The 21,945-nt window shown below is 44.2% G+C and overlaps 1 protein-coding gene and 2 long non-coding RNA genes across 4 annotated transcripts; 1 reads left to right on the forward strand and 2 right to left on the reverse strand.

Annotated features, from left to right (window-relative positions):
* Positions 1-1,451: 1,451 nt before the first annotated feature.
* On the reverse strand, positions 1,452-11,983 carry TMED2 (transmembrane p24 trafficking protein 2). Of its 2 annotated transcripts, XM_045887835.3 has the most exons (5): positions 11,699-11,983; positions 10,031-10,223; positions 9,608-9,628; positions 6,696-6,803; positions 1,452-2,979 (listed from the first exon to the last, which is right to left on the reverse strand). In XM_045887835.3, exons 1-5 carry the CDS (start codon positions 11,876-11,878, stop codon positions 2,855-2,857), a joined length of 627 nt encoding a protein of 208 aa, XP_045743791.1. In that variant the 5' UTR covers positions 11,879-11,983; the 3' UTR covers positions 1,452-2,854. The 2 variants fall into 2 exon arrangements, with proteins under 2 accessions (XP_045743791.1, XP_045743792.1); XM_045887836.3 differs by lacking the exon at positions 9,608-9,628 and having other exon boundaries at positions 11,699-11,982.
* A 110-nt stretch (positions 11,984-12,093) lies between these two features.
* LOC135362552 (uncharacterized) lies at positions 12,094-17,851 on the forward strand. Its single transcript, XR_010407386.1, has 3 exons — positions 12,094-12,269; positions 16,597-16,687; positions 17,215-17,851. It is a non-coding gene; the product is annotated as an uncharacterized LOC135362552 (long non-coding RNA).
* LOC135362553 (uncharacterized) lies at positions 16,192-20,891 on the reverse strand. Its single transcript, XR_010407387.1, has 3 exons — positions 20,588-20,891; positions 19,446-19,616; positions 16,192-16,682 (listed from the first exon to the last, which is right to left on the reverse strand). It is a non-coding gene; the product is annotated as an uncharacterized LOC135362553 (long non-coding RNA).
* Positions 20,892-21,945: the final 1,054 nt, after the last annotated feature.

Genomic DNA, 21,945 nt, shown 5'->3' on the forward strand with positions numbered 1-21,945 from the left:
AAGTGGGCGGCGGGGCCCAGGCCCGAGCAGTTCCGTCGGTCCTGCGCAGCCACCCTGGCTCGGGCGCCTTCCCACCGAGAGCAGGCATTTCGGCGGAGGCATTCTGCTCCGGCTCGCGGGCTTTCTGCGCCCATCAGAGGCAGGGGGCAGCACAAGACCGCGTCCTGGCCAAGGCACAGGTGGGTCTGGCGGGAATGGACAGAAATGTACCCCGGGCCCGGAGCCCCAGGTCAACGGATATGCGAAATCGGGTGATGGTCGGGCCCCAGGGCCCGGTACACAATAAATGTTGGTTTACTTCCGAGAAAGTTAGAGCCCCAAACGAGAACATGATCTTCCCGTTCCTGGGTTCACCATGGGCCGGGGCCGCTCATTTGTCCACGCACACATTCGTTCAGCAGTTTTCACTCACCGCCTGGTACATGCTGGGCTCCGTACTTAGAAATGTCATCTCAGTGAGGCCTTCCTTTCCTAATCACTAAAACCGCTCACACTGCCTCACTTTTCCTCCATTGCACTTACCATTAACATGCAGATCAATTGGCATAGTAGGTTCGTCTTCCCCACTAAAAGGTAAACCCCACGACAATGGGGATTTTTCTTTAATTTCTTTAACCCAGCGGCTGCAACTGGCAGCAACACAGCACTCACTCAAATATTTTTAGGATGGATAAATGGGAGTAGTACTCATACAGATTCCAGTCATCACAAACTAAATGAAGTGAAACAAAAAGCCTGAGGCAACGTTTCCACTGAAACAGGATCACACTTCAAAATACCTTTGACAACTGTTATAACATGGGACTTCCACAGTTCTGAAAGTAAAGGCAGAGGGAAAGAGCATACTTGCATTCGCGTTTGGGGCTCTACTTAACTAGTTTTTGGACCCTTGGATGCTTTCCAAGCCTGTTTCCCTATTTCCAAAATGATTATAATAGCACCCAAGGTAAGGGCTGTTTTGAGGAATAAATGAGACAGACTGCATATAGCACTTAGCACAGTGCCAGTACATTCCACAATGTTCAACAAATAATAGTTTATTTTATTACTAGCAGGCCCTTAGTGTAATAGAGGAAGAGCAACGGTTTCTAAAAGCAGAGATCTAATTTCTGATTCCACCTGTCTTACCTGAGGGCCTTGCACAAATCACTGAATCTCTCCTAAACTTACTTCCCACATCCATAAACCAGGCAGTTGAGTATAACTCAACTTTTTTTCCAAATGAAAAAAAAAAAATACTTAAGATGTTAACACTGAATCATCCAAAGAAACCACACAAGGAAAACTAATATTGGGTTCCTACTCACTGTCAAGTTTACAGACATACAAAGTGACAGACATCTATAACGGGCATAGTAACTCAGAAAACACGGACATGTCTCATTTCAAATATGAATAGAAAGTTGATATTTAACAAATGTGAATTAATCATTAATATGAAACACAGAATATTGTTTTTAAAAAGAATTGTTTATTTACTGAACCTGGGGCAGATTAGATACACAACCAATTTTAAATGTACATCTTTTAATTCAATTTTGAAGTGTTTTCACACACACCCAAAAAAAAAAAAAAAAAATTTGGCATTGCAACAGTTGTCTTAAGGTAAAATACAGTCACCTTAAACTGTTGCAAGCATTTTCACCCAAAGTTGAAAAATTGTTTATCCTGAACATGAAAACCTGTAACAAATTTAAATTAATTATATAAAACTCGTTACTTGTAGTTTTCCCCTTGCAAAGATCCAAAAAAAGTGTACAAGTAACTAATATACATCAGTCACAACATAATCCTGGATCACCCCCACACCACAACCAGATGCTCCTTTAATGTTAAACCCATCATCAGAGACCAAGAGAAAGTCGTTTCATTTTATACAAAACAAAATTCACATGTGCCAAAAAAGACCCAAGAAAAACAAAAACAAAATCCTAGTACTGACAGTGATGTCCAGTACCCTAATTAAACAGTGGCCAAAATGCCACTGATCAAAAATAAAATAGTGGCTGTATATCATTGCAATGAAATCCAAGAGGCTTTAACCCTTTGGCATCAGTAATCCAGATTTTTCCAATTGTATGAATGCACACTTCCTACACATGCCAAGAGCAGAGAAAGTGGATGTGCCAGCATAGAAAGGAAAGAGCTACCATTGGCTGAAACACCCAGAGAACTGGCTTTAGTAGAGACTGCTTACAAGGTGAGGCAGAAACCAAAAAATGGCTATTAGCTGCTTGTGTCATTAATTTAACTGGAGGTGACTGAGTCCCAAGGTTCAAAACACAAATTTAGAAGGGGAAATGTGGTTGGGTTAAGTCTTATCTTTAAAGCAAAAACAAGATAGACAAGTATAAAAGTACCAACCTGGTAACACTCCAGTCAGAGTTCTGCCAGTAGGCTGGGTAGAAAATATCAAGATTCAGACAGTTGTTTCTCATAAGGACTCAACAAAAAGAATCTTTAGTGACTTGAACTGTAGGATAAGAGATCCAAAGAATGCAGTCATTTAAGTGAAGTACTATCCATGAAGTACTTTTCTGAGCTGCACTTCATCATGAAAACAAAAGGAAAGAAGATATAATCGGAACTATATGCCTGTATTTCATTTACAGTGTTGGACAGATCTGTATAATGGATGCAGAATTCAAATAAGAAATTATGCCAATCAAGTGTCAAATTTTCACTCTAACTTTCCTAAAAAGGTGTTTTCCCCCAATATCTATTAATCACAAAGAAACATAAGCTGTGAATGTACAGTTTCAAAAATAAAAATGTAGAAACTAATGACATTATTATCACGAAGATGTTTGGTAAACAGTGAATTATGATTTTGAGATCATCAGGAAAAGGCTTTTTAAACAACCCTCCGGACTTCAAAAAATCTCTTCAGGTAGTAGATCTGTCCCAATGTCATGGCAACTAGAACAAGAGCTTCAAAGAAGGACCAAAGGACCACTCTGCTGTTTGTGTTGTCGTTGACTGTGAGGACAGACAAACAAACAAAATTTAACCAAAACAAAACAAAACAAAACAAAACAAAACAAAAAAAAGCATAAGCATCATAAATCATCCTAGTCTTTACTCTATGTAAGTAGTATTTTGCACACCAAAGTACTCTAAATACTTTTGTCTTGTTCAGAAGCAACTCAACAAACTTAGAAGCCGAAAATTTTAGCTTTAAATGGGACCTTAAAGATTCATGGAGTATGATCGGGACACCTGGGTGGCTGAGTCGGTTAAGCATCTGCCTTCGGCTCAGGTCATGATCCCGGGGTCCTGGGATCAAACCCCGCATCAGGCTCCTTGCTCAGCAGGGAACCTGCTTCTCCCTCTGCCTGCTGCTCCCTCTGCTTGTGCTCTCTCTCTGATAAATAAATAAAATCTTAAAAAAAAAAAAAAAAGATTCATGGAGTATGATCAAGGCTGCTCTGCTTGTGTATGGGGAGCAGAAAGGAAAAGTGACTTGCCCAACTGCCCAAGTGACTTCAATCTCTAGGTTTAAAACCCAATACAACCTTCTTTCTCCCTCACATTAAAATATTCCTACATTAGGGGCGCCTGGGTGGCTCACTCGTTAGGTGTCTGCCTTCGGCTCGGGTTGTGATCCCAGGGTCCTGGGATCGAGCCCCACATCGGGCTCCCTGCTCAGCAGGAAGCCTGCTTCTCCCTCTCCCACTCCCCCTTGCTTGTGTTCCCTCTCTCGCTGTGTCTCTCTCTGTCAAATAAATTTTTTAAAAAATCTTAAAATATTCCTACATTATAATTTTTTGCTGAATCAGAAAATTGACTTAAAAAAATGGAGAGATTATTTCAAGATCATACAGTTATCCAAAGCACTACCTACCTAGTCAAAATGTGTCAATCTAAGTGGCTTTTTCCTTAAACATTTATTCAACAAATATTGAGCACCTACTATGTATTTGGCAGCTGTTCTACATGGAAGAGGTTTCTCAGTTTCATGGACCAATACTGGCAGTTACTACCAAACTGGAACCAGTCTCATGATCTATCCCACTCTTAAGCTAAGGATCTGATTCTTAAAGCAACAGCCATGACCACTCTATCCATGTCACATTCTTTCAAATTTCTTTTTTTTTTTTTTTTTAGATTTTATTTATCTGACAGAGAGAGACACAGCCAAAGAGGGAACACAAGCAGGGAGAGTGGGAGAGGGAGAAGCAGGCTCCTGGCTGAGCAGGGAGCATGATGAGGGGCTCAATCCCAGGACCCCGGAATCATGACCTGAGCCGAAGGCAGACGCTTAACGACTGAGCCACCCAGGTGCCCCGACATTCTTTCAAATTTCTGATCAAATTCTACAGCCTTAACTTTTTAAAATTACTAGGTAGTTTCCGATTTTTCTACCAATGGCCAATATTAAAAACAATTACAACCAGCAATATAGTAACAATATTAATCAGCTGAATAAGTGAGTGCCATATTTTTAGATATATGTATATCATTTGTAGAATAACTAGATTATAATAGCTACTGGATTAATAACCACTCAAAAAGAAGTGAAAAGCAATTAACATGTTCCCAAAAAGGTAACTTGCAGTTACCAAAAAATGTGACTTTTTTCCCCAGAGTAAGAAGAGACACATGGCCAAGAATATTAATTAGAACCCCAAAAATCACAAAGCTTAAAAAATTTAAAAAATCACCAAAGCTGAAATTTTTCATACTAAGCCCATGGCATGAAGTTTACTTCTGCTGAAAACTTGGTAACCAGTATCCAGCATAACTGTGAAGGACTAGCATTTTAAGATTTGTGCCTGAAAAGGGAATGACTAAGTAAACACTTCAAAATTATTAAGCAATCATGTAAAAAGAAGTATTTCTCTCTCCCTTCACTTTACCTGGAAAAGTGTGTATATAAGACACTGTCCTCATACTATTCACACATTAGCCATATCTAGAAGTAACACAGTATAACCACAACACTGGAGTAAAGGAAGAAAAAATGTCTCATTATGTTCACCTCTATGGATTAAGTGCTGTAGGAAGATGTACAAAAAACAAACATTGTGAGAACTATTTGATTTGCAAAAACAAACAGGATGCCTAAAATTCTATTTGTCTGTGAAACAAATACAGGAGCATTTCCACTCAAATTAAGTGCAAAAGAGTAAGGCTGGATGCCCCCGAAGACCGGAAGACAGGTGTTCCTCTGACTGCTGTGCTCCCAAGAACCTCCTATACCTTTAAAGCCATCTGGTCTGAACTGGTTAAAAATGAAAAGCAGTGTAAGCTCTTGGCCCTCAAGACTCTGCTCAGTGCCCTTCTCATCTCAGAATGGGCTGGGCCAGTGGAGAGCAAGGTAATCAACAGAGGGGTCTTGGCCAGGTGAGGGGGGAAGGTGGCGATCCGAGAGGGTAAAGAGATTACCAGTGGAGGCCAAGAGGAGAAGGAATCATAGTGGAAGAGGCAACAGTGCACGTATACAAGCCTTGGTCTACCTCACGCCCACTGCACCCCTAAACAGTGAGAACAGGGGCTCTCACTTCTCTAATCTGTTGTGTTCACTCATCACTCTCCCACCAAAAGGCAAGGTGTGTGCTCTAGGTCCTAAAGGCTTATTTCCATCCATGGCAAGAGATGTAAGAAGGTAGGGAGAACACAAACCACATCTTGAAGAGGTTCAGCCTGTGCCTCTCTCTCAGGAGTCACTCTTCTCTCTGCTTTCTAGCCCAACCTCGGAACAAAGACTCCTGACTTCAACCACTTTGCATTCGCAGATGAGCTTGCTCCCGTGAGATCTAGCCCCAAGAACTATTTGGAGGATGAAAAACACTGAACCACAGGTGTGGACCTGGATCTAAAATATGATATCTGCTCTGTGTCAGTATGGTACCTCTTAATTTTACATGCAAAAGCATAATACTAGCCATATCATGGGCTAGACAGGCTTTTGCAACCTACCATGGGATTCCAGTCACTGTTTCCTCAGATAAATACATTCCCCATTCCCAGTTTACAAACTCAGGAACCCAAGCTGAGCTTCACCTGGTGACTGCTTAGATTCATGTTGTAGTGCTCTCTATTTTAACTAACATAAACCTTCCATTTTAGGAAAAAAAGCTAAATCTCAGCATATAATATTAATACATTGGCACAGAAATGTCAACTTTATGATTAAAAACCAACCACTTTAGGGGCGCCTGGGTGGCTCAGTTGGTTGAGCGACTGCCTTCGGCTCAGGTCATGATCCTGGAGTCCCTGGATCGAGTCCCACATCGGGCTCCCTGCTCAGCGAGGAGCCTGCTTCTCCCTCTAACCCTACCCCCTCTCATGTACTCTCTCTCTCTCTCATTCTCTCTCTCTCTTAAATAAATAAATAAATCTTTAAAAACCAACCACTTTATATTTGTCCTTTCCGCTTTGAGAAAACTATTAGTTTATTCCTTAGCTGACCATAGATTTTTTTTAAAAAAACTCTTAAAAGCTCATGCTAAATCTTAACAGCATTTTTCAGTTTAGATGAATGGTCCCAATGAAAAACTAGACTAGTACAAAGCTCTACAAACACGTACTCAAAAAATATCTCTGCAGAGGTACTTTTTCAAGTTAATGCTTTAGTATAATAATGTTTGTAAAATACCCAAATGAGGAAAATTCAAGCAAGCTGTTGGGTAATACACCTTCAGGATTTCATGGCCACCAGACACTGCTGCAAAGTTACAGCATTAACTTACTCGCTCTGTGTATTCTCTCCCGAACTTCCATGTACTCCTGTTCATGCTTTACAGCTGTCATCGCCACTGCTAGCTCATTAATCATTTCTTCTAGCTTGTTCTGGTGAGCTACAGAAAAATGTTAAGAACAGATCAGCATGTATTTGGCAATTTCCTTTTGAAAAAATACATATAAAGCAGTATTCCTCAAAATATTCTCAGAGAAGACATATAAAAGAAGCTGTTTAGAAATGGCTCAGACATCATGTTGGACTACTGATGACAATTTAATTCTCAAAGCATTTTTTTAACGTCCATTCCCAGAACAGAAAGCTCTTTCAGGGTGGAAAACATACTATACAACACTTACTAACTAAAGGAAAACAATTAATCCTAAGAAATTTCCTCTAATGAATTGCTGCTAAGTTCACTGTATTGACTAACTAGAGAAGAAAAAAAGACTGAGGAGGGAAAAAAAAGAGAACACAAAATATAAAACAAACAAAATTCCTAACAATAATCCTGTAAATAACAATATTTAACTAAAATCAAAACCTATGCTTTAAAATCATATAACTCTAATGTTAATTTAAGAGCAGCCTCAAAACAGACATTTAATCTCAATGAAGCTGAGCAGACAAAAACCCAAGACATTCTTGAAAAAACCCACACCAAAATTCAAACATTCTTCTATGGAAATCAAAGCAGTAATTTCACTACAGTGGGGAATGGCAGGCATTATAAGTGAGAAGACAAGCTCTCAGTTGCACAAGGTTTAAAATCAGGTATTCTTTTTAGCCAAAAATGAAGACAAGGTGAACTAACAGTTCTGAAGAATAAGTGTATGCTTCTAGACAGTGCTATGTTATGACAATGAACACACAGTTAGGAAAAAATTATCTACCACAAGGGAAGATTCCCATTAGAGGGCCCCTACCCATGTTAAGTTAGTTAGGCTAGAATCTCAAATCTTTTTTTTTTTTATTTATTTGAGAGAGAGAGAGCACAAGAGGGGGTAGGGTCAGAGGAAGAAGCAGACTCCCTGCCGAGCAAGGAGCCCGATGCGGGACTCGATTCCAGGACTCCGGGATTATGACCTGAGCTGAAGGCAGTCTTTTAACCAACTGAGCCACCCAGGCGCCCTAGAATCTCAAATCATCCCTCACTGGCTTCATTCGGGAAACCCTGAGCATGACATGAAACCTTAGGAGCAGGGTCTCTCAGGATGGCATTGTTGACATTTTCTTTTTTTTTTTTTTTTTTAAAGATTTTATTTATTTGACAGAGAGAGACACAACACAGCGAGAGAGGGGAACACAAGCAGGGGGAGTGGGAGAGGGAGAGGCAGGCTTCCGGCTGAGCAGGGAGCCCGATGCGGGGCTCGATCCCAGGACCCTGGAATCATGACCTGAGCCGAAGGCAGACGCTTAACGACGGAGCCACCCAGGCGCCCCCATTGTTGACATTTTCAACCAGATAATTCTGCGTTGTGGGGGGTTGTCCAGTACATTTTAGGATCTTCCATCCAGCCATGAGAACCAAAAATGTCTCCTGATAGGGGCGCCTAGATGGATTAAGTAGAGCATGCGACTCTTGATCTCAGGGTCGTGAGTTCAAGCCCCACAATGGACGTGGAGCCTACTTAAAAAAAAGTCTCCAGATATTGTCAAATGTCCTCTTGGGGGCAAACACTATCCTCACTTGAGGACCACTGCTTTAGAATACAGTTTGATTTCAGGGCTTCCATTCACTGACTTTAGCAAACAAAAGCAAGAATTTTAAATATTAAAGGTTTAAGAATAGGGTGCCTGGGTGGCTCAGTCGTTAAGCGTCTGCCTTCGGCTCAGGTCATGATCCCAGGGTCCTGGGATCGAGTCCTGCATCGGGCTCCCCACTCAGCGGGGAGCCTGCTTCTCCCTCTGCCTCTGCCTGCTGCTCTGCCTACTTGTGCTCTCTCTGTCAAATACATAAAATCTTAAAAAAAAAAAAGGTTTAGGAATAATTCAAGAGTCACATTCATCAGCCAACGTTTTCTAACTATTTAGAAAGGACTAATTTCCAGAAAATGAACAAGCACAAACCCCTTCAAAACTCCGAATTCTCCTTGAGTTAGCCAAGTCCTACACTGTAAATGGCCCCGAAAAACAAGCACAGGAATTACTAAGTAGTAGGATTCTCTAAATTCTAGATTTCAAACTTAACAAATACTTCTTTATGACGTAAGTACTCTACTAACTGCTTAATATCTAGGACAAATATTATCACGTTAATACTAGGAAATGCATTGAACTGCTAGTTTCCACAAATCCTGACGTACGCTGTACAACCCCTCCCACCCCCGCAATGCCCCAATCCAAATGTGCTGGTTCTTGGTAAGCAATTTATCCAGAAGACTGGGTTCAGGGTTTACTGCTGGTCAGTGGAGAAATAAAAGTTAACTGAACTACAACATATGGCTGAAAGAGCTTTTGTCACCATCTCTGGAGACAGCTTCTACAACTGCATTTCACATCCAACCAAGTTTCAAGTTACAAAACTTCAATAATGGTTAAAAAACAAGCCACCAAAATACTTCTTACAAGGTGAACAGCATCATTTGCCATTAGCTATGTTTAAGACTTTTACTCCTCCAGTTACAGTTGAATCCTTCCACCCTCAGCATTCATTTAAAAGAAATAAAGTATGATGTTACTACGAAGATATCAATCACTGTATTTCCACTGCCATTCATTTAAAATGACCTAACCTATACCTCTCGTCAACCAAATAAAAACAATCACTCTAAAACTCTAATTAGTTGTAGGGGTCTGTTTTTAATTAAGAGAAAAAAACACTCTCATGCTAACAAACTGAGGTTAGAAAGAAGGAAAGCAGGAATTAGCAGCAAAGAAGAATACGCAAGACAGGATGCTGTCAAAAAGCAATCCACCTACCATCCCAGGTATCTCCACCACCTAAAGAAAAGTGTAAGATATAAACACACAAAAATAAAGTTTAACTCAACCACCCATGTATAAATGAGCAAACAATGATGTATATACCAGGATTAGCAAATCAACACAACAAACAACCTAAAACACACGTAACCTACATTCTTACAAAAGCACAGACTGACTACAAAAAGTTGCCAGAAGAGGCAACTATAAAGAACTAAAACAAATATAAACTTCCAGAAACTTACTTTTGCTAATTAGGAATCCTGGAGAAGTAAAATGTATCACAGAAGTTTTTGGTTTTAAAGACAGTGAATCAAGGTACAATAAGAAATCAAAATAAACACTCTATTCAGATAAATAACAATGTACCCAATATTAATTCTTGAAACAGAATGTAAATCTTCCGAATGTTCATCTCACCTTCTGTTTCCATGTCTTGTCCTTTGGGAGCCTCCCCAATATCAATGGTGAACATCACTATCTTTGGAGTCATGGTAGACATCCTGTTGCTGAAACAAAACTTGTATGTTCCATCCATGTGAGCAGCAAATGTGTATTTCCCACTGGACTCTCGGTCTCCTTTATAAATTCCTTTATTATCAGGCCCTGTAATCTGGAGGCAGGAAAGAAATGCACATCACAAAAGATTTAAAATCATACTCTTCGCAGGTGCTGTCTACTGGCAATAGGATATTCGCGAAGAAAATGTAATTTTCACTTAATGACAGTAATCTCTTTGGGCTGCAGTTCTCCCACTTATGAAACAAGGCTGGACTAGATGGCTCTCCAGAACATCTTCCAATCCAGACTACATGTTTCATTTACCCAACTTAAGCATGAACCGCTCAGAAACAGAAATAGTACCTTACACATTGTCTCCAAACGGCCTTCTAACACCAAAACACATGCAAACTATTAATATCAAAACATGAAAAAAAATCTTTAAAGCTAAGGAATTTGAGCAAGCTCCACTTTTAGGTTTTCTTAATTGATTGCTGCAAACCAGTGAAGGAATCTGCTTTATCTGAGATACCAGAAGGCTTGAGAAAAAAAGACCAGACTGGAAACTAAGAGACCCATGTTCTCATCCATCTGCTAAAAATCAACTGTTAGGCCTTGGTTAACTAACTTAGTTCTTATAAAGCCTGTCACCTGCAAAACCTGGGAGACCGGAATAGTTTATCTCTAAAGTCTTAACTAGTTTTACCAGTCACTCCTTCCATTATCCCCTTATCTTTGGACTTCACTTGGGACTGTGTAATTGGTGCCCAACTCTGCTGTTCATTGTCAAATGGAAAATTCTTGAACCCAATTAATCACGTTAACAGTGAATTTAAGTATTAATTACATCTGGTTTCCTAAAAAAATAATTAAAAATAAAAGCGAAATCATCTGCTTTAAAAAAAGACAGAGCAGGAAATTTAGGGACTGCTAGTCTCTTAAAATAAATTCCTGTTTTCTCCAGATACTTCATCTGCAATCATTACCCCTAAACTGAACGACCCAACTCCACCTTTGCCCTAGTCAGAGATGGCTCAAGGGGGTATCTGGAGGTTTGCATAAAAATAGGTTAAACTTAAGCTCAGCCTTTTTCTATGAAAAATAAAGAAAAGCACAACGCAAATATCTGCCCGGCCTTTCGCTTTACTTTTTCTAAAGTTTCCACGTCATGCCCCAACGTTAATCCGTAACACGACGAAGTGCAGCTGCAGACCCAGCGGAGACCTGCCGTCGGCTAACCTCAACATCTAAGTGCCTTCTGGGCCCCGAGCTGACACGCGGCGCCTGGCCGACAAAGCTCGGCGACAGGTTCCACCGGAGCCCGCCGTTCAAGCTGAGAACCCAACGCGACGAAGCAAGGCTCTGTATCCGCACGGGATCCTGAGGCACGGAACCCGGGCGGGCCGCGGCTGAAAGAGCCGTTAGGGGGTCCCGCGGACGTGGGCCGGACGGCGGCCCGGGCCCCTCCCAGCACTCGGACAGCGGCCTCCACGCCCCGCGCCCCCGCAGGCGCCGCGCGGGCCCCAGCGCCGCCAACCCCCGAACGGCCCCGCGACCCCGCCTGGGCCCCGGGCAGCGTGCCCGCACCTCCACGTCGATGTCCAGGAAGCCGCCCTCGGCCACCTCAAAGATGAGGCCCATCTTGGTGCCCGAGGTGACCCGCTCGAAGAAGCACTCCTCGGCGTGCGCGTCGATGCTGACGAAGTAGCCCGAGGCCGTGGCCAGAAGAGCAGCCAGGAGCACCAACAGCTCAGCGAGCGTCACCATGGTGGGGCTGGGGCCGAAGCCAGGACCGGGACCGCGGCCTCCAGAGCCGCCGCCGCCGCCACCGCTGCCTCCTCAGCCGCCGCTGCCTCAGCTCCGCCTCTTCCGGCTGCGCCGCCCGAGGGGGCTGATGCGGGCGCCGTGGATTGGCGGGCGCCGGCAGCTGCCACGTAACGGACGCACGGCGGCCGCCGAGGGACACGGCGGCTCCGCCCAACCCGAGCCTGGACGGTGGCTCTGAGGGGCCAAACGTCGTTGTCCCCACCTCCCTCCTTTCTCGTGCGCAACCTAAATTTCACGTGGACCACAGGAGAAAGCGACGGTATCAAGAAACCTCCGGCGCCCAGTGCGACTCCCTAAGACTGTCCAAAGAGATGGTGAAGGTTTAGAGGCAGTAAGAAGTAAAAGGAGAGGGGCGCCTGGGTGGCTCAGTTAGGTGTGGGACTCTTGATCTCCGCTCAGGTCACGATCTTAGGGTCGAGACCGAGACCCGGGTGGGGCTCCGCGCTAAGCAGGGAGTCTGCTTGAGATTTTCTTTCTCTCTCTCCCTCCCCCCCAGCTCGTTGGCCCGCTCAGTCGTTAGGCATCTGCTTTCGGCTCAGGTCCTGATCCCAGTGTCCTGGGATCGAGCCCCGCGTCCTGGGATCGAGCCCCGCGTCGGGCTCCTTGCTCCTCCCTCTGCCTGCCGCTCCCCCTGCTTGTGTTCCCTCTCTCGCTGTCTCTCTCTGCCAAATAAATAAATAAAATCTTTAAAAAAAAAAAAAAAAAAGATGTAAGAGGAGACAGGGGGCTCACCCCAAGGGCTTTGAGATTTTCTGTTGGCCTCCCCTTGACACCAGAAACTCGCTAACAAGCTCCAAACCGGTCTCCAATTACCCAGTTTTCCACCGGTTTGATCCAATTCAGATGCCTGGTAACCCTCCAGAAGACCTCGGGATCATTACCATCTAATTGTTTTGTTGTTGTTTTTTAAGATTTTTTTCTTTAATTTTATTTGAGAGAGAGAGCCCAAGGGGGCTGAGGGGGAGAGGGAGAGAGAGAAACAGACTCACTGCTGAGCAGAGAACCTGACGGGGGGGGGGGGGGGTGCTGGATCCTAGGACCCTGAGATCATGAGCTAAAGGCAGACGCTCAACCAACTGAGCCACCCAGGTGCCCCTTAAGCTTTTCTTTTTTTTTTTTTTTTTAAGATTTTTATTTATTTATTTGACAGAGAGCAAGAGAGGGAACACAAGCAGGAGCAGTGGGAAAGGGAGAGGCAGGCTTCCCCCGAGCAGGGAGCCCGATGCGGGGCTCGATCCCAGGACCCTGAGATCATGACCTGAGCCGAAGGCACTTGCCTAACCAACCGAGCCACCCAGATGCCCCAAGATTTTATTTTTTAAGCAAACTCTACATACCCAAGGTGGGGCTGGAACTCATAACCTTGAGATCACGTGTCCCATGCTTCATGGACTGAGCCAGCCAGGCACCCCACTTCTAGTTGTTAAAACCAGAAACCCACTTACCAGCTTGCTGACACATCCCACTGTGCCCATTTAAGGGAAGAAATAATATCCTCTGATTCAGAGAATCTTCCTACCCCTTCTGGGAAAAACCCTCAAGTCAACTTCCATGCCAGCCCCTTCCACCCTAACCTCAGAAACCCTGACCATGAGTCCTAATGGCAGAAGGTTCCTTCAGAGCCTGAGCTCGCCTTCTGCCTTCTCTGGCCATTGAACGAATTACCTGCCTGCCATCCAATACTGTTTGGTTACTTGGCAGACGGTATTGAGCAGGGAAAGCACTTACCCCTTGGGAAGCACCCTCATCCCACAGAAACCTACGGGGAAGGATGGAGATGGATATAGACTGGGAAGGGGCACAAGGGAACCTCCTGGGATGTTGGAAAAGTTTAATATCTTCGCCTAGTGTTTACATATTATTTTTTTAAACAAGAAGATCTAGACTTAAAACTGATGTACCTTATTTTGCTGTATGTATATAACACTTCAACTACAAAAATATTTTTCTACCTTGTTCAAATCCTCCAAAACTAGAATTCTCTTAGTTCCCCCAAGTGTTGCTGCCACATCAGGCCCCCTTAGCTCTTGCCAGCCGCTAGGACGATTCTCTGCATTTTGCTTCCAGACATAATTCTACTCATCCCTCAAAACCCAACTCACCTCTTTTCTTCTCTAGAATGTCCCTAGACATACCTCTGCCACATACAAGCCCCATGCTCTGTGCTTTCGATGCAGATTTGTGCAACTGAATTATGGTTATTTACCAGTCTGCGACCCTTGTGAGCCACCAGCCTTGCACATGTATGCTGTGCTCACAGGGCCACAAAAGACCTCACTCATGACATACGAGTTGAGTTCATTGCCCTGGCCTGGGGATGAGGAGACCTGGGTGGTTACTTCAGCTTTGCACATAGCTGTGTGACCTTAATTATGTTCCATCAACTTTGAGCTTCAGTCTCCTCACCTGTAAAGAGGGGATGATGACACCACGTGCCTTGCTTGTTATCGTGAGGACCAGATGACACGGTGTATGTGAAGGTGCTCTCCAAATTTGAGGGATTATTTCCGTTTTTTCCCCTTTTTTAAAGACTATCAAGCAATAGGGGGCAGTAGTGGCCCAAAATCCAGTTTCCCGCTTCAGGTGTCAAGAAATAGGTGCTCAGGGCGCCTGGGTGGCTCAGTTGGTTAAGCGACTGCCTTCGGCTCAGGTCATGATCCTGGAGTCCCGGGATCGAGTCCTGCATCGGGCTCCCTGCTCGGCGGGGAGTCTGCTTCTCCCTCTGACCCTCCTCCCTCTCATGCTCTCTGCCTCTCATTCTCTCTCTCTCAAATAAATAAATAAAATCTTAAAAAAAAAAAAAAAAAAAAGAGGTGCTCAGTTACAGCGATGGAAGCTTCCTTGCCATCACACTGTGTTACTGAACTCAAGTGTTCTCGTAATAGTCCCCTGATTCCCCACTGTCCACACTGTGGCGAAGGCCCTGGTTCTCCTGGCAGGTCAGATCTGTAGTGTTATTCTAGGAGCCTAGAGCCTGTTTCTCCAGCCTCACTAACCCACTTATGTGCTCCATTTCCCTGTATTAAATTTCTTTCTGATGATAATACCTACAAGTAGCTTCCTACTAAACTGAATTAATCTGATGGAAACAGCCTTTTGGACTTCCCAAGCAACTGAACTCCATAGAAAAGTGCCAAGAACAATTCTGTTTTTACCCAGAAATTAAATATGTTAACTTTCATTTTCAAACGGATTCAATATTCTAAATCCACTTATCGGGAACTTAAAATGTGGACATTTATCATCTTGGTGGACCACAATGAATTGTATATTGTGAGGATTTTACTATATAAATCGGGGGACCCAAATTCAAATGCCTTCAGGGATCAGGCAGTTTATGTGACTGAGAGATGGCACCCGCTGAAGGCAATAGGGAGAGGGGAGGACTGTGGCAAATTGGAGCATAGATTCTGTATCTAAATACAGTTAACTGGGCGTCTGGGTGGCTCAGTCGGTTAAGCATCTGCCTTCGGCTCAAGTCATGACCCCAGGGTCCTGGGATGGAGCCCCACATCGGGCTCCCTGCTCATCGGTGAGCCTGCTTCTTCCTCTCCCTCTGCCTACCACTCCCCCTGCTTGTGTGCTCTCTCTCTTGCTCTCTCTCTCTGTCAAATAAATAAATAAAAATATTTTTAAAATAAAAAAATTAAAAATAAACAAATACAGTTAACTCCAATGTTGGACAACACAATGGTGGCCAAACCAAAAATGCAGCCAGAAGTCCTCCGGAAATTTATTTTTTTATATTATAAAAGTAATTAACTGTGCTTTCTAAAAATCAGAAAAGTAACTCTAATCACAGTATCATCATAAAATCACTGTCAACTGCCTGGCATAGTTCCTTTTTCCTACAGCACCACTCTCATATATTACTCATGAAGCATCTTTCAACATTATTTCAGTATCTGAAGACAGGCTCTAGGGACTTGCCAGGTCACCCACAGGAAATGGGCGCATTTAGGGTCCTCGGCGCAGACTGGCATATGCTTGTGTGCCTTAGTGTGCATGAATACATTCGACACAGCCCACGGTTGGCACATTGCAGGTACTTAGTAATAATACGATGAATGATGAATGAATCTCTCAGCTGGGGTCTGGCCCAGAACCTACCAGGTGTTGTCAGGAGTCAGTGAGGTGCAATAAAAAACAGATCTTTCCTCCCTCCCTCCCTTCCTTCTTTCCTTCTTTCCAGCTTTATTGGTTTATAATTCACATACCATGAAATCACCCTTTTTGGGCACCTAGGTAGCTCAGTCGTTAGGCGTCTGTCTTCGGCTCAGGTCATGATCCCGGGGTCCTGGGATCGAGCCCCGCATCGGGCTCCCCGCTCGGCGGGAAGCCTGCTTCTCCCTCTCCCACTCCCCCTGTTTGTGTTCCCGCTCTCGCTATCTCTGTCTCTGTCAAATAAATAAATAAAATCTTTTTTTAAAAATCACCCTTTTTTTCCACAGAAAAGTTCTTAGTTTATTACCTCTCTCATGAAAAATCTGCTCCATCACCACAGATCAAGTCACTACAGAATCTTGAACTTCTGTTGTCCAATCTCCAGCTCACTGTTTGCCCACACCAACCCTGGCTTTTGCAGTCCCCCCGACTTTCTTCATTCTGTCCTCATGTTCCTTTCACTATTTTCTTGACATCTTTTTCTTCTCATACAGGTCATGTCTTGCAAGTCTATGTTGAGGTTCATTTTTCTTTGCGTAATCCAAGGACTCATAAATCATGCCACAGCCAGTTGTCTTGCCTCCGGTAAGAGATAGAAGCAGAAAAGATGTTCACCTTCAGCCCAGAAGGCTGACCTATAACCTGCATGGTTTTGACAAGGATCAAATATGTGCTGGTTGCCACATTCTTACAGGGTCTCATGACTGCCTGTACCTCTCACAGACAGTTCATATCAAACTGAATGATGAGCATCAGAGAAATCTTAACAAAAGTAGTTTTATGAGTAGAAATTCAGAGAAGACATTTATGATCTAATAAAACCTGCCCATCCCCTCCTGCTTGAGCACAAATCATATAACCACCAGCTTCATACAGCGAAAGTGCAGCTTTTTCTGCCCATGGGTCCTGTCCTCCTGCTGCTTAAACAAACTTACTAAGTTGCACCTTAAAAGATCTCAAGAATTCTTTCTTGACCGCCCCACTCAATGATCCTGCAACACCACCGCCAAAATTGGCTCTGAATCCAAATACAAAGATGACATCTGATGTGGTCTTATACATTTTGGCTAGTTTTTCCCGAATTTCTGTCTTAGGTATCGTTGTCTTTCCAGGGTGAAGAACATCCATGACCATTTATTTCGGTTGAAGTAGTCAGTTGGTCATGAACTTCTTGGTCTGGATCGTTGCTGTGTGTTCATGATGGCGGCCGAGCTACAAGCAGCCAGGGAGGAAAAGAGCGGACTCACCCTTTTAAAGTGTGATCTCAGGGTTGTGAGAGCCCCAAATTGGGTATAGAGATTACTTAAAGATAAAAATCTCTTTTTAAAAAGAAGAAAAAGAAGAAGGTAGCAGGAGGGGAAGAATGAAGGGGGGGAAATCAGAGGAGGAGACAAACCATGAGAGACGATGGACTCTGAAAAACAAACTGAGAGTTCTAGAGGGGAGGGAGGTGGGAGGATGGGTTAGCCTGGTGGTGGGTATTGAGGAGGGCACGTTCTGCATGGAGCACTGGGTATTATGCACAAACAATGAATCATGGAACACTTCATCTAAAACTAATGATGTAATGTATGGGGATTAACATAAGAATAAAAAAAAGGGCGCCTGGGTGGCTCAGTTGGTTGGGCGACTGCCTTCGGCTCGGGTCATGATCCCGGAGTCCTGGGATCGAGTCCCACATCGGGCTCCCGGCTCGGCGGGGAGCCTGCTTCTCCCTCTGACCCTATCCCCTCTCATGCTGTATCTCTCTCTCTCAAATAAATAAATAAATAAAATCTTTAAAAAAAAAAAGAATAAAAAAAAAATCTCTTTTTAAAGAGATAAAAAAACAAAAAAACAAACCTTTCTGTTGGAAAGATCTAGAATGGTTTTGTTTTCTGACTGATACAAACTCCTGTCCTGAATTATAAACCAAATGTGAAATTAGCATCTGTAAAAATGAAAAGTCTAGGGGTGTCTGGCTGCCTCAGTTAGTTCAGTAGAGCACATGAATCTTGATCTCAGGGTCATGAGTTTGAGCCCCATCTTGGGCAGAGATTACAAGAAAGAGAGAAGAAAAAAGTTTAAATGTGAGGCTGCCAGTGAATGTGAAGGCTTGGCCACATGACCCTGGGCCCCTGTGATAGATTCTGCGTGCACATTACCTAGAAGTAATTAATTAGAGGAAAGGGGTAATCCAAGTAGAAAATGCTACAGAATAGAAGAGGGCCATTCTTGATGATAGAACCCAGCGGTGAGGATATTAGTGAAGCAGGGAAGAACAGTACTTAAAGATTTGGGAAATTAAGTGAAAAGAAAAGGATAGTCCAGGTCATAAAAATGAAATTGAAGTATTAAAAAGAGAACATTTTTAATATCAACTTGATTAGATGACTTCATTTCTACAGTGTGAGGAAGTACTACCAACTTCCTGGTCCCAGACTAAACATTGATTTTTTTAAACATGGGGAGGGGGGTCTGCTCAACATCTATTCTCCCTTCTGTAAGAGAACTTCACTGGTTCATTGAGGATTCCTTTCCCCCCTATCTTACCCAACACCGCTCTGGTGGACCGTCCCCACCCTCTGACTCTGTGCTTGACCAGTCAGCAATTTTCATGTCCATAAGTACAGTGATTATACCAAGGGTAGGAATGTGTCCCAAACTGAGCCAATGATATGCAATGAAAATTCATTGAATTTTCTAAAGTTATTGGCAGTATGTAACCCCACAGGTCCTGGAGACCACCTTTGCCTCCATGGGTAGATAACCTGCATGAAAGTAATGTCAACATTATGGAAACCCAAAGCTAAGGGGCAGAGGACAACAGAAGTCAGATGACAGTGCTATCACTAAGCCCCTGGATCCAGCTGTGCCTGAAGTCCACATTCTGGATTTCCTATTTATGTAACTATTTGCTTAAGTCAGTTTGAGTTGTGGCGGACTTTTTGACAAACTCTGGAAATCCAAAATAAGAGGCATTACAACTACAGAAATTTTCCCCATGTCTATTTGGAGATGCTAATGATAATCGGGCTCAATGCTATAAATGCTTTAAAATCATTTAGGTCAATTATTGGCAGCATGGTTTAGACATTTTGAACAGTATGTAAGGAAAGACTCTGTTTTCAAAGACTAGGTTATGGTCTAGAAATATAATTCTCTTTCTCTCTTTTTTTTTAAGATTTTATTTTTAAGTAGTCTCTACACCCAACATGAGGCTCGAACTTAAACCCCGAGATCAAGAGTCACATGTTCTATGCACTGAGCCAGCTGGGTGCCCCTAGAAATATAATTCTTAGCCCTGTCACTCATTAAGAGGCTCACACTCAATTCCTTTCTGGGAGTGTCTTTGGTTTCTCACCTGTAAAATGGAGTAATATCTCCTCAGGAAGGCTGCTTGCTCTCTGCTTTGCAGACTCCATGTCTGAGCCCTGCTTTCCTTCTCTTGCCTTCTTCCTCAGGCTGACTCTCCCCAGACAACCGCAGTATGGCCACTGGCAGCCCCAGGCTTCTGGCCTACTTTCTCAGCAACCTCATAGGAAAAGCAATGAACCCAACAAAAAATTACCTTTTGTGAGAGGTCCAGGAAAAGTGTCATGGAATCTCACTGGGCTGTCTGAGGCCGATGCCCATCTGTGGGCCAACCACTAGGCCCACGGGTTGGATAAAGCAGATTGGTCTGGCCTGGGTTTCTCCTTCCCGGGAACCAGGGAGCAGGGGAGGCGTGGTTCCCCTGAAGAAGATTAGAAAATCCTGGGGATCCTGGAGGAGGGGAACAACACGTGTACCCTCTCCACTCACTGGACTCCGAGTTCATTGAGGGCAGGGACTGCTGCCCTAATTTCTCTGTGCATTCCCAGAGCTCCTCCTCCTGGCACACAGCAGGTTCTCCATGGCTGTGAACTTCCAGCCTGGATGAAGCCCTTTCCCCCCTTCCGTCCCACCCTCTTCTGGAGCCTGGTTTCATCTCCCAGAAACAAGGAGTTCTGTGAGGAGACAGAGGTTCCTACGAAATGCTCTGAGCTTTCAGAGGGAAGTACTGTTTTTACCACAGTCCCTACTCAAAAGTCCCTCAACTGACGAAGGGATAAACAAAAGGTGGTCCAACCATACAATGGACTATGATTCAGCCATAAAAAGGAACAAAGGGTTGACACCTGCTACAACGTGGATGGACCTTGAAGAGAGGAGGCTCAAGCTGGTCCCAAAAGACCAAATATTCTATGGTTCCATTTACATGAAATATCCAAAATACTGAAGTCCACGGAAACCGAGAGTACATTAGTGGTCACCTTGGGCTGTGGTGCGGAGGAGGGAGGAAACGGGGAGTCACTGCTCATGGGGTTTCCGCTTGGAGCAATGAAAATGTTCTGGAACTTGACAGTAGAGATGGTTGCACGTATCTGTGAATATACTGAAAATCATGGGACTGTTCCCTTTAAACGGGTGGATTTTCATGACATGTGAACCATATCTCAATAAAGTTGTTTAAGACAAACATACCCACGGGGAAGCTTTCATCCTCCGAGGTGTCATCTAGAAATAGCCGAGAGAGGAGAACAGTGCCCGCCATCCAGGAGCTGGCCGGCACGGTCAGCTGGCCTTTGCACTTTCCCGTAAAGAACAGTTTCACAGAACATCAACATCAGACAAGGCCATCTTGTGACATGACGAAATAAGACAAAACATGAGCATGGTCCAGGCCATGAAATACCAAACATCTCCCTCTCTTGGCTAAGAGGAGTAACAGCTGCTTCTTGACCAATTACAGCCTCTCCCTGGCTCTAGTCTGTCCTCTGTCTAGGTAAGATTTAAGGGCTCGAGTCCTAGGATTATCCCTGCTTCCTGACAGAATGCGCTAAACTCCTCAATCCTTAAATTTTCCCCAGAATCACCCAACCAAAGTGCAAACGCTACATACAGTTCTTTCTAACGCCCCGACGTTCTCTTACTGAGACGCCCCACAGTCCCCCCGGGGGTGTGCGTTCTCCCGCGCTGCAATGAGTATTAAATCCAACTGGCCTAACCACTAGTGTGTTCTTGGTGCTCTTTGGCTGGAGGACATTGACATTTTCCAAACTTCTGCTTTTTATGTATTTATTGGACACCAAAGACAGCTCAAAGGGAGCACAGAGGTCAATAACATGCTCTCTGGCTGTGGACAGACCTGGCCTGAACCTCAGTTCAGCCACTTACTGTGTGACCTGCGGCAAGTTAATTCACCTCTCTGAGCCTCGGTTTCCTCTGCTACAAAATCATGTCGTGCTTCTGCTCAAAAACGCCAGTGGCTCCCAAAATCATTCCGTGGGGGCCCCACCCTCCGCGCTGGATGTCTATTAGGGCACTTCCCTTGCAAAGCCGATTAAGCCCACAGACCCCCTTGCCAGCCCTGCACCGTGGCAGGCACACTCCTGATTCAAAGCCTCGGCACTTCCAGTTTCCTCTGCCTGAAACCACCCTCCCCCCTGTTTTCCCTTGGCTTCCTCCCTCACTTTAGCCAAGTCTCGGCTCCAATGTCACCCCCTGAACAAAAAGCCCCCCCTCCAATTTCACCATCCTCTAAGCCAATGGTTCTCAACTTGGGTGAGCAGCAGAATCACCCAGAGACATTGGTAAAATCACAAAGGCTCAGCCTGTCCTACTTCATCACGGCTGGTAGGAAGGGAAAATGGCACGACCATTTGGGAAAACAGTTAAGTGTTTCTTGAAAAAATTAAACATACATGGGGCGCCTGGGTGGCTCAGTCGTTAAGCGTCTGCCTTCGGCTCAGGTCATGATCACAGGGTCCTGGGATCGAGCCCCGCATCGGGCTCCTTGCTCGGCGGGAAGCCTGCTTCTCCCTCTCCCACTCCCCCTGCTT

The sequence above is a fragment of the Mirounga angustirostris genome, unplaced genomic scaffold (assembly GCF_029215605.1).
Source record: "Mirounga angustirostris isolate CCGP_5_RB_7025 unplaced genomic scaffold, mMirAng1.0.hap1 SCAF_14, whole genome shotgun sequence".
In the NCBI taxonomy this organism is placed as follows: domain Eukaryota; kingdom Metazoa; phylum Chordata; class Mammalia; order Carnivora; family Phocidae; genus Mirounga; species Mirounga angustirostris.